The sequence below is a fragment of the Melitaea cinxia genome, chromosome 7 (genome assembly GCF_905220565.1).
Source record: "Melitaea cinxia chromosome 7, ilMelCinx1.1, whole genome shotgun sequence".
NCBI lineage: Eukaryota > Metazoa > Arthropoda > Insecta > Lepidoptera > Nymphalidae > Melitaea > Melitaea cinxia.
This window is the reverse complement of record NC_059400.1, coordinates 17671484-17685107: the sequence shown is the minus strand read 5'-3', so window position 1 is coordinate 17685107 and position 13624 is coordinate 17671484. Positions and strand designations below refer to the sequence as shown.

Below are 13624 nucleotides of genomic sequence, written 5' to 3'. Positions count from 1 at the left end.
TTTAGTTTTCCAGACTTTGTATACTTACTATAACGCTTGTCTTAAGTTATTCCTGTTTTCATTTAAATTGTATTCAAGTGAGTGTTTACAAGCTATTCTGGTCGTAAATTTATAAGTACGTCACGTTAGTTATACGTGATGTTAATACGGATACGATAAGCAAATTCTACTGCGAATTGGTAAGAAATATATTCATAACACGTAAAAACTTTGTAATATTTGCTATTAATAAATCGTCTTTATTTATTTGATATATTTTATAAAATTATGTCGCTTTGGTAATCCAATGGACACTTTTAGTTATAATTAGTTACGTGAACAGTTATTTTCAAAGCTTTGCCAAGATCTAAGAAATATTGTCAGGTTCCTGAATAAGGAATATAATAACTTTAAATGGTATATTTTTGTGCTCAGAAAACTACGTACGAAGATTAACCAAATTGATAGCAAAAGGCGTTTACCAAAATATTCCTATATCATCTTATACGTAGACCAGATATTTTTAAGAAATATTTTGGCCAAAAGAAGGTTTTTAGTTATTTTTAACTGTATTATACCCTAGCTGTGCTTCGCGGTTTTACGCGCATTGATTTCAGGAAAAAATAGCCTTATAGCCTGCCTCAGTAAATAGGCTATCCAGCACAAAATTATTTTTTCAATTCGAACGTTCGAACGTATAACGTTCGAAGTAGTTCCTTAGATAAGCGCGGTTAAACAAACAAACGAACAAACAAAAAACAAACTTTTAGGGTCATAATAATAGTATAGATTATTGTATATTTTGACCAAGTACATTTTCTGGATTTTTTTTAATAAATATAAAACAAGTTTCATTAAAAATATTCCAGTACTCTATTACTTTTATTCAACGTCTTGGAAAATTTTAAGGGAATTTAAAAGAAAGATATAAGTTGCAATGAGTATCCAAAAGGTAATTCTATCTATCAGTTAAAGATCTTCCACCCAAGGGACGATAAACATGTTTTCCTCATCCCGCCGGGTCACGATTTATGTTTTCTGTTTAAACGAAAATGAAATACTAAATGTCGGTTAATGAATTTCATTTAGAACGATACGTACTGATTCTGGAAGTGATGCGAGAAATGTTGAAAAAGATTGCGTTTATTTTTTTCGTTCTTGATTTCTTTTAAAGGTGGAATTTTCGATGACTTTTCCGTTTCTTTTTTAATTTCGTCGCTTCAAACACGCAGAAAAAAAGTAAAGTACAATTTTCGTCTTTTATTAAATAACTAGGCTGTGATCTGTGATTTCACTCGTGTTAGTAGGCCAATAAGAGGATTTGGTTGGCTTTGTCGATTCTTCTCGAAGGTTCCACAATGCCTCAAGGAAAAAGTCTTCAAGCAATGCGTCCTGCATGCTTTAATCTGCTCTACGTAAGATTGCCGGTAGAGGCTGAATGAGGATTGCGGAAAACCAGGATTTTGTTTAGAACTTGGGAAGGCCTACGTTGAGGAGGCCAGCAGCGGACTGCGATATGCTGATGTGAGTAGGGGACATATATTACCTTGAAGCGCCTTACGGTTGCACTCACGCTATAATGAAATTACTGCGTAAATATAATCGACGTAAAGAAAGATGCGTCAGTGTCTTTCTTCATTATTTATAAAAGTGACAATTAATAATTTTCCTGTTATAGTCTCAATCGTGAAATAATCAAATAGTCTATAGAGTATTAATTAAAGTAAAACTTATCCGTAATTAATAAAGTTTTCATCTTTCATTAGATAAACAAGAAGAAAAAACGATCAAGGATAAATAAATAAAAAGCTTTAACGTTAAAAATTAAACGTACATAAAAATTATATTCTGAAATAATGTAAAACTTTGTCAACTTAATAATCTTATATTTAAGATGAATAATTTAATAAAAAAAAGCCATGGAATATTTATCTGATACATAATATTTCATGTGTGTGTGTGTGTGTACAGTGTGTGTGTGTGTGTGTGGCGAATTCGTGGGAACAGCTAGTGTTTAATAATTACAATTGAATATCACTTACACGGTAGCAATGTGGTTGTCGGAGGCGGTGTTGTTGTCGTTGTTGTTGTTGTTGTCGTTGTTGTCGTCGTCGTCGTCGTTGTTGTTGTTGTTAACACTGAAAAATAAGTCACAATATATTCCCTGAAATAAATTTGAATTATACTCTTTAAACCGTTTTAACTGAGTTTGTGTACTGAGTTTAAGTTTGTGCGGCTTTCAGGAGGGTTGTGGATTATAATCCAACTCCGAATCTAAATTTAATATATATATTTATTTGTATACAAAAAATTAATTAATTAATTAAGAATTAATAAGAACTAAGAATTAATAAGAATTAAGAATTAATAAGAATTAAGAATTAATAAGAATTAAGAAATAATAAGAATTAAGAATTAATAATAAACGATACACACTGAACAGATCCCCCAGTGGGATTATCTCCTGTGTCGGGGGTCCGGAAACACACATAATACACAAACACAACGCCCAGACCACAACTAACATCGATTTGGTCGATATAAATGTCTGTCGTGAGAACCGCTGGTGCAACAGCCAGTTAACCGTTGCGCCAACGGGTCGCCAAAGATATATAAGTTAATAAGAACGATTGTACGTATAACTGAGATATTCCTCTATTAGGTGCAGACAATAGTGTGTATTTTATATTTAAAAATAAATAAATAAAGTTTGAAACTTTTTACGTATATGTATGTATATATATATATATACGGTCGAACTGAGTAACCTCCTCCTTTTTTGAAGTCGTTGAAAAAACATAATTATATCAGATATTGTCAGTAAAATTGGTACTATAAAATAATTACTTTAGATCCACTCATTTCTATAAAACTTTATACATTATAGCGAATTCTATTAAAATACAGTTATTATCTATTTTACAAGGACTTTAATAGCTGCTAAAAATTACTTACAACCGCTGACCAGAATTTGCTCAGTCACAAAATTGAAAAATGTATTTATAATTCTTGTCAAGTAATATTTTAAAAGCCTTTGTAGACTTAACAGACTTTAAAAAAAGATGAGCTCTCAATTCAAATGTATTTTTTATGTTTATAACTTTTTATTTGATGTACCAATTTTAATTATTGTTTTTTAATAAAAAGCTGATGCTTTTCATGTGGTCTTGTTTAAATTTGTATGATTAAAAATATTAATAATTACGTACTATCTACGTCGCATTTACTTGCCAAATGTTATAATGTTTTTTATTTTATTTTTATTTTTATACTTTTTTAATGAAATATTATAGATAGTTATGGCACAAATCATATCCGCGTGGAATGGAGCCAAAAATGCTGACAGCTTTTTCGCGTTGAATCGCTATGCCGATTCTCTGGGCAAAAAACACCAGCCCTCTTGTTGCAACAATTAACACGTTAACTCTTTAATTTAGATTGTCAACTTTTTTACAAGTGTAAATTTAAATTAATAATCTCACTGTGTAAGAACAATTCCGCTTGAGCCTTTCCTAAATTATTTTCGACGTGGCACCGATACGCCCCGGCGTCTTCTCTCGACATCTCGTTCACCTGTAGCGTCAGAGTGTGCCGGTAACCTCTAGAGAGCTTATCTATTCTGTATTTCGATCCTGAAAAATAAATATATTTAAATATCGGTACTAAGAAAAATGCATATCGATGTCTATCCATGTGCTATCTCTACCTCGCCTGAGAGCACGGTAAGGCGTCGGTCCCGGTTGTTATCGTTAATACTTGATAGCGATCGTTATTCATAGTAGGGAACATATCCACCCATCTTTATTAGAGCAGCGTGGTGGATTAAGCTCCGATCCTTCTCCTACATGGAAAAAAGAGGCCTATGCCCAGCAGTGGGATGTTACAGGCTGAATGCACTAAGAAATAATTAAAAAATAATTAGTAAATTAGGTAAAGTTTTTTAAACTAAAATAATAAGGTTTTAATTAGGATAATATATTATTATAACATATTTTCAAATAATATTGATTACTTTTCAAAGTATAATTATTGTATTGTAATAATCAAAAAAGTTTAAGACTTAATGGGAAGAAGTATTACTATAATAATTTAGTTCCTATCAATGAAGGACAAAGGGTTGAAATAAAATATGATCATACAAGTAAATAAGTATTTTGTTTATTCCGTTTTTATGATTTTGTCCAAATATTTTAAAAAAATTGCAAGCTCAACAATAGGAACAACATACAGCTGAAAATGCGTTTTTGTTTTACCTTTGTCTACTGAACGAACACTTAACCACTCATTGTTGTACAGAACACTCCTAAGGTTAAGTGTACGAGACACACCAATTAGGAAACTTAAGTGGTCCTACTTAAATTGCTCTAAATTGTAACTAATATGTCATTACAGGTAAATAAGCATTAAAATAATACTCTATTGCTTAGCGGAAATTTTATTTCGCAAGAATATTTGGCTGGTATTCGGTGAATTATATACAAATAAAGATTTGGTACTGAAATGTATAAATAACGATTTGGCTCTGAGCAACGAAATCAATCATCAACTACACGAAGCACTCCTGGACATTTTGGCGACTGGCCAACACTTAGACATGACAACGAGTGATGATAGATGAGAGCAGTGATTATCCACCGGGAGACATTTTAAAATATTCCGGATATTTTGTCAAAATAATGCTTGAAGATGTTCTTTTAAACGTTATTTATTGCACACACTTATCTGAGATAGTTGAGAAGTTATGAATACTCCTGGTGATAATTTTAGCGTTGGGAGGTCGTTTTCTTTTACATCAAATTATTAGTGAATGTTACGAAATATTTATTGAACTATTACAGACACTCGTAGATGAATTTATCACTTTTAGTTTCTGTGAGATTTTGGAAAGGTTTTGGGATTATCTACCAAATAAAGCACTGCTTGCTAAGACACTGCTTTCTTATTTATAACAGTTCACCTAATTTACAGGAATTTTATAATAAAGCAAAATCGAGCAAATTATAGTTTTACAAAATTGTTTAACAGTCAAGAAATAATCTAAAGTGAAACAACTCACCGTTAACAAGTTTTTGTTCGCTATTCAATATCCAGTAAACTTGTGGTACAGGATAAGCTTCAGCAGTGCAAGTTAGAGTGACAGCGGTGCCAGCTAACGCTCGGATCGCTACTCGTCCAGCCCAAACCGTCGGTGCAACTGTATCAGAATATAAAAATAATTATTTACAAGATATGCAGCGGAATATTTATAATGCTTTTTCTTCTGTAGCAGTATAAGAACCAATTTTTTAACCGTTTGGAAATTTGGAAATGATAAAAGGCTTTTTTAGAGTATATCAACAACGAAAGCGGCGTTTTTATCTGGAATTAATAAAACTACTTCAATACTTATTTTACTATTTGTAAATTTATGATAGAATTATTAAAAACTTAAAATAATATAGATGGTTGATTCTCACAAATTTCATTAAAATTAAATGTCGATCTTAAACAGCTCATCAAATACTGGTGTTAGTCTAACTTTGGTCTAGTCATCCAACATATTCGAAACAGCAGATCATGCAATTTGAACTAGTCAGTAGCCATTTCATTTTCACCAATATTGAACAGGGTTAAGCCACGCTATTTAATTTTGCGATGCAGCAATTGATTGGACTCACACATGACGTTTATCTGTATCCTCTTGCTCACTGAGGGTGGGACTCCATTCGTTGCTATACAGAGATAAGCGCCTGACGTCACTCTTTCAATTTCAGTAAGATTCAGCCATTCACCGCTGAATTTCGAAACTGTAACAAAATCGTATGTAAATATTGTGGAAAGGGTTGATTTCATTATTTTTGGAATATTTTTTATATATAATAATGTATCATAACTTTTTTTATCTAAATAAGTTTTTGTGACATCTTTTACTAATTTTGAAGACAATATTGTTTTCTAATGTTTACGCGAATTTAACTTATTATAATGAATTTTTTTTTTCAGATTTTATCTTCCTCCTTTAGTCCTTCCTTGACCATGGTTGCTATAAATTATCCGAAATACCTATGTTTTGCTAACACATAACTAAAATTGTGACAATTTATACTATACTGTCAAAAATATCTTCGAAAGTAAGTAAAATGGTATTTCGTTGATAAGTAAGCATTGATCTATATAGATCAATGTAAGTAAGCGATCACTTCACTTTTTACTTTTACAAAAAAAAAGTTTCTCAGAGCATTAACTCGAGGGGAATGACGAAACGCAAAGAACGGTAGAAAAAGTCTAATGTATCTGCAACCATTAGGGGAACGAAGAAATATTTTCCTCAATTATATTCTGGTACCGTTTTAACGTCACTCAAGTACTCATCGGCACGAAAAAACCTGACCACTCAATATGAATAGTATATCCTCACTTTTCTTTTTCACTTTCTGGTTTATTTTATGTTATGTAGAAATATAGAAACTAATTGGTGAGATATATATAATAAACTAGATTTCTTTTGCAATTTTATCAATTTAGGCATTTATGGCCTCTTTTGCAGAGCTATACGCCGTAGCATCATTTATTTCTTTTATATGACCAGTTTAGCAAACAAAGCGTACGGCCCACCAGATAGTAGGTGAGACGGTCGAATTGAGTAACCTCCTCCTTTTTTGAAGTCGGTTAAAAAACGTTTTTATAATTTTATAATGATACCTGAAATATACAAATTGATAATGACATGATGATGACGATGGAGGGATGACGGAGTTACCACTGAACTCCTTAAAGCCGCAGGGCGACCTGTCCTGAAAGCCTTGGCAAGACTATTTAACGCCGTCATCCACCGAGGTACCACGCCGGAGGCGTGGTCCAGGAGTGTGGTGGTACTGTTCTTTAAGAGAGGCGATAAGTCTCTGTTAAAGAATTACAGACCGATCTCACTTCTGAGCCACGTCTATAAGCTGTTTTCGAGGGTTGTTACGAATCGTCTCGCCAGAAGACTCGACGAATTCCAACCACCAGAGCAGGCTGGGTTTCGAAATGGCTACAGCACCGTGGACCACATCCATACTGTTCGGCAGATTATCCAAAAGACGGAAGAATATAATCAACCGCTGTGTATGGCATTTGTGGACTACGAGAAAGCCTTCGACTCCGTCGAGACCTGGGCTGTCCTGGACTCTCTGCAGAGATGTCATATCGACTGGCGATATATCGAGGTACTAAAATCTATGTACGACGCGGCGACGATGACCGTTCATGTCAATGACCAAAGAACAAGACCTATTTCCCTCCGGCGCGGGGTAAGACAGGGGGATGTAATATCACCGAAACTGTTTACCACTGCGCTAGAGGATGTTTTTAAGACCTTGGATTGGGGGGAACGGGGCATCAACGTCAACGGTGAATTCATCTCTCACCTTCGTTTCGCCGACGATATTGTCATCTTTGCGGAGACGCTGGATGAGTTAGGCCAAATGCTGGCCGGCCTAAACGAGTCCTCCCGACGTGTCGGTCTCTGTATGAACTTGGATAAGACGAAAGTTATGTTTAACAACCAAGTCATACCGATACCGGTATCGGTCGATGGTACCCTTCTCGAAGTTGTTCAGGATTATATTTACCTAGGCCATACTATCCAACTAGGCCGCAACAACTTCGAGAAGGAGGCCGATAGGAGGATTCGGTTGGGCTGGGCGGCGTTTGGCAGACTCCGTCGAGTCTTCACTTCGAAGATTCCGCAATGCTTGAAGACAAAAGTTTTCGAGCAATGCGTCCTGCCTGTGTTAACATACGGAGCCGAGACGTGGACACTGACGAAGGGACTGGTCCACAAGTTTAAAGTCGCTCAACGTGCAATGGAACGGGCTATGCTTGGGGTCTCTCTCAAAGACAGGATTAGAAATGAGACTATCCGCGAGAGAACGAAAGTAACCGACATAGCCCACAGAATTAGCAAGTTGAAGTGGCAGTGGGCTGGTCATCTGTGTCGCAGGACCGATGGCCGTTGGAGTAGACGGGTCCTAGAGTGGAGACCGCGACTTGGCAAACGCAGTGTGGGACGTCCTCCGGCCCGCTGGACCGACGATCTACGTAAGATTGCCGGTGTAGGCTGGATGAGGATTGCGGAAGACCGGGATGTGTGGCGCGAACTTGGGGAGGCCTATGTCCAGCAGTGGACTGCGATAGGCTGGAGTGAGTACGGTAACTTCGTCGTTTGTGAACCGATTTTGAAAATTCTTTATTGTTGGAAAGGTGACATCCTTAGTGTGGTACCATGATAAGGAAACCAGGATCTGATAATGGGATCCCAGAGAAATCGAGGGAAGTCCTCGAAAATCCGCACAACTTTTTACTGGGTGTACCGATTTTGATGATTTTTAATTTAATCGAAAGCCGATGTTTACGTAGTTACATATAAATTTCATCGAGATCTGATTACAACTTTTGGAGTAATCTTTGATAATGCGTATTCACTTGATTATTTTTTCGTTTATCTACGTTGTATTACTTGTCGATATAATTGAAATCGGTCTTTTTCGTTTGCCAGCAAACACAATTATAAATATAGAAATTATAAAGGTGTTCAATTCAGGTCTCCTAGTGGGTTTATATATACCCAACTGTTAGTGCTACAGTTTGACCGGACTGAAGCAGGGTTAATGATGGAATTTGGTACGCTATTAACATTTTTTAAAATATTCGAGAAATCTCAGCTTTGGATCGAATTAATATCTCTTGAATTTAATAATATGCCTATACAATTATATAATTTTATAATTTTGATATACACTATATAAATTTATTTTTTGGAAAAACATATAAATTGTTCGTACATTCTTTATACGCCAATACCATAGAAAAGAAAATTATAATGTAGTAATAATAATTAGTAGTGATAACTACGAAGAATTCATCAAGATAAATATGGATTCTTTACACTCGCATCTCAATAAAAGAATCACATACACAATATTTAATAGAAAAAACAATCCCTAACTCCAACTCTGAACTTATGATACCGATGATAAACATTCAAGGAACTAGTCCCTCGGAAGATATTACGAAGGACGGGGAAACGGGAATCTAAAATAAACTTAGGGAAACTTACCAACTATTCTTAGTTTACTTTATCAAAGACGGAATGTCTTTTACTCACTTCGAATGTGGAAACGTCACCGTATTTTTCGATTGGTTCTGAATTTTTTGTTCCGGTGCGAGATTCGAGGTGTAGGCTGGATGAGGATTGCGGAAGACCGGGATGTGTGGCGCGAACTTGGGGAGGCCTATGTCCAGCAGTGGACTGCGATAGGCTGAAGTGAAGTGAAGTGAGTGAATGACATCTAAATTTGTAAAATTTGGAAAAAAAATAATTTAAAAAATGTGAAAATATATGAATACTAAAAATATATTATACTTATGAACTGACTGCCTAAAAAGAAGGACGATGTCAATTCGACTGTATTTTTAATGTATGTTACCTGCGAACTTTTTACTGGAAGAACTGATTACGATGGATCTTTTTTTAATACAAAGATGATGTTTGTTATCACATTGTGATCCCATTTAAATTAAATTGAGATCTAAAAAGTATTTTCTAGTTATATCACTATAATCACGCCTACTTATTTGACTATTTTTCGTATACTTACGTTGTATTTCTAGACGATTTTTTTTTTTTCGTATGCGAGCAAACATTTATTTTAATACAAAAAATTGTTGCATAAATGTTTCGAAATAATTAAACATGAAATGATTTTAGATATATTGTAAATATAATTCATAATGGTCTTTTTGCATTTTAATTTAATTGATTACAGTTATTATGAATTTGTCACTAACTACGTTATCAATGCTCGGGGCTTCACCTGCATTGATATTTGTGCCTTTAGTACTAGTTACTATTGATCATAGTTGAACTAATTATGCCCTAAACTAGAGCTAATAGATACATATATTAGATCGTTTAGAATTAATCAATTCAATTATTTCAAACCTTATGAATTGCAAATGATAACCGTTTACTTGTTTTATTATTGACTAGCTGTGTCTTCGTCCGCGTGGAATTTAACAAAAAAGTTATTGTTCAGTTCTAAGAGTTATAAAATAAATAAATTTCTAAACTAAAAGTAGCCTAAGTTACTCCTTACTATTAGCTATATGCCAGTGAAAGTCCAATCAAAATCGGTCCAGCCATTTCAAAAATTAGCTGGAACAAACAAACTGACAGAGAGACAGACACAAAAATTGTAAATAATGTTATTTTGGCACATCCATTTAGCAAAAAGCGGTTATTTTAATATTAAAAACAGACACTCCAATTTTATTTATTTGTATAGATTGATGTCAAATGAAATTCATTCGTCACGGTAATGATTTGTTACTAAAAATATAACCCAGAAGGAATACTTGTCAAAGTAAGAATTACTTCCAAACATTCAAAGTAAACTGTTTGAGAAATTCGCTACGAGTTTGTTGTTTGGTGTTCGACGAGAAAATCGTAATCGTTGGAAAGATTTGGTAATATTACTTACACTTGGTAATGTTATTGAAGCGAATTTTATCACTCAAATTATTCTTAGTATAAAATTTAATTACCGTAGATGAAGTAATGAAATTCGGTAATCCGATCTGAATGATATTAAAACTCAGTGGATTCAAAAATACGAGACTTCTAAAAATATATGTATAATAACTATAGAAAAACTTTCAGAAAGTACTTAAATAGTCTCTATCTCTAGAGAAACAAATAATATCGCACCATACACGGGGTTAAGTTGAAAATTTCAAACATTGAAAACGTGGAAAACTCTTAAAAGTGACAATCTGTAAAGTATATGCCGGGATGCAAATTAGATGAGTTTACATTGAATTTGCAGCCACAGGGAGAAAGTTTCTTTTGTCGGGCACTAACCACTTATTCTACCTATACAATATGTGTTTTTGTTGAGTATCACATTATATTTATCTGTAAAACAAATAGCTATACCAATAACGACTTTAATAACACCACATAGGAGCTATTATATATTACCCATACCACGGAACAGATAACTAGGATATCCAAGTAAAGTTTATGGATAAAACTGTTCAACGCTGTATCTACTTTTACACAACATTATGTAATACGTTTCATTATCAAAGCTTAATTCCGTGCGGTGTTTTAGTATGAATTTATTCAGCGCTCGAAACTGCATTGTGTGCTATATTTTTTATCACTACATGACGGATTTAACTTCTAGTTTTAAAGTATATTGTGTTTTTGTTACGTTTTACTGTGATGAATGTTCTAAAATGGTTGACAAAACTAAATTGATAAAACGTTAAACGTAAGCGAGATGGCATTTTAGGATTAGACGTTATGATTGAATGGTAAAAGCTAGACATAGCTCACATGCTTAGGTTGTTGTAGAAGAAATTAATAACTTATCTTGTTTTAACCGATTTCAAAAAAAGGAGGAGGTTACTCAATTCGACCATATATATATTATGTATGTTTGGGGATAACTTCGTCGTTTATGAACCGATTTTGATAATTATTTTTTTGTTGGAAAGGAGATAACCCCGGTGTAGTACCATGATAAGGAAACCAAGATCGGATGTAGGGATCGCAGGGAAATCGAGGGAAACTCTCGAAAATCTGCATAACTTTTTACTGGGTGTACCGATTTTAATGATTTTTAATTTAATCGAAAGCCGATGTTTATCATGTGGTCACATTTAAATTTCATCGAGATCTGATTACAGCTTTTGGAGTAATCTTTGATAATACGTATTTACTTGATTATTTTTTCGTCTACCTACGTTGTTGTTGTATTACTTGTCGATATAATTGAAGTCGGTCTTTTTTTTTTCGTTTGCCTGCAAACACGAAATATCTCAGACGAGTATCTTAGACGTAAATAATTCTATGATAATTATTTTGTATATTAAAATCAAAAACAACTTCATTCAAATATGTTTCAAAAGCTATTTCGAAGCGTCGCTATAAAAATAAATTTTTTAAAGTGATATTAGTTTTTAACAGTGAAACTTCCACTGATTCGAAATGTAGATTCTGCAGAGAAGAATCTTCGAGAAACTCCGCAGTTACTCTATTAAAAATATATATATTTAATGAATAAATTTTAATTAAACATTATACATATTTACAATTCACAACTTAAGAACTAAATATTTACACATAGTTTTGGTACAAATCATGTCCGCGTGGAATTGTGCCAAAATGCTGGCAGCATTTCCCCGTTACAAAAAATATATAAACTGTGTTTTAGCATAAAATTAATAATATCTTGCATGAAATATAGCGCCACTAAGTCCACATATCCTTATTCTGCACCGAATAATACGCTTTATTTATTAATTTATTTTTAGTGAAAACTTTATATTCCTCTAATTATACTACTTTTGTTTGTATCTTTTAATGGTGATCAATAAAGAATATTATTATTATTATTATTATAATTAAATTTATGTTGTGACAATTGAAAAATTGTTTGTTGGATTTTATATACATTCGTATACTCATAACACAGAAAGGAGACGTTTACTTTGCGCAGTCGGAAGCTTGGCGGTACAATTTTGTTATTCATTTTCGTGTTTATACGGCGATTACTACTATTTATATTAAAACAATCAACATTATTGTGAATATACATAATATTGTTATTAATAGGAATGCTGAAATAAACAATTATTTATTTCAAAGCAATTAAAAATTTAATGACTAAAAATACCGGGGGTTTCTCCTGTTATGGGATATCCCATAGGATTAGAATTTATGATAATATAAATGTTTCCTTAGTGGAAGTTTATGTAATAAAACAACCTTACTCTCGGTATAGCTTCGGCAGTTCTCTCGACAATGATAAATCATTCATCCAGCCTTTTGGAATGAGTTGGTTAATACATAAGATGTATAAATTCATATTATGCTTTAACAGAATATAACTAATCTCATTTATCGACTTCGTAATTTTTGATACACCACTTCATACCTTAGACCAAGACTTCGTATTCCTAAGAACTAAAAAAAAAAACACTACAATTATATTTCTCTAATACATTTTTTTTCAAATGCCTTTCACTTTATTTTTATCCGATTTCAAGTTCTGTTATAAAAATGAATTTAAATCCCAGAAACAATGACTTTTTCTTTTAGTTTTATTTTAGAAATGTTGTATCATTTTAACTTTTGAGTAACTACCTAGATTGAGAGATTTGATGTAGACCTTTGATGTAGACGATAAGGTTACAGGTAAAACCTTTAACTAAATAATTATGTATATGTATTTCTAAATATTAAACCTTATAAAACATAGCTTGATCTCTGCGACATTTGTTAAACTGACATTCCTAGGGTTGTTATGATACAGAAAAAAATATCGATAGTAATTTTCGGCGTTTTTTACTTATCGATGTCATAATTATAATGGGTACTTAATAAAATGAAACAAATATTTTAAAACATACATTTATTTATTCCAAAGGAGTCCAAAGTTTCCAAAGGTTGTCGGAAGGAATATTACGAGTAGGTTAGAATTTAGATTTTATTTACTCACTATTGTAAATAATGTTATTTTTTTTTTAATATTCAATAATGTTATTTTTTTCAATTAAATGATAAATTAATTTTGAATTAAGTTTTATACAAAATATCGATAGTTTATAGTCTGTG

At 33.0% G+C, this 13624-nt stretch overlaps 1 protein-coding gene across 1 annotated transcript in view; it reads right to left on the bottom strand.

Annotated features, from left to right (window-relative positions):
- The window catches only part of LOC123654927 (lachesin-like), a 78231-nt gene that overhangs the window by 1844 nt on the left and 62763 nt on the right, over positions 1-13624 (bottom strand). Inside the window, exons 5-8 of the mRNA XM_045590784.1 lie at positions 5637-5765; positions 5036-5173; positions 3462-3611; positions 2022-2117 (exon numbers count right to left, since the gene is read on the bottom strand). Coding sequence (XP_045446740.1) covers positions 2022-2117; positions 3462-3611; positions 5036-5173; positions 5637-5765 — 513 coding nt within the window. The remainder of the gene's footprint in view (positions 1-2021; positions 2118-3461; positions 3612-5035; positions 5174-5636; positions 5766-13624) is intronic.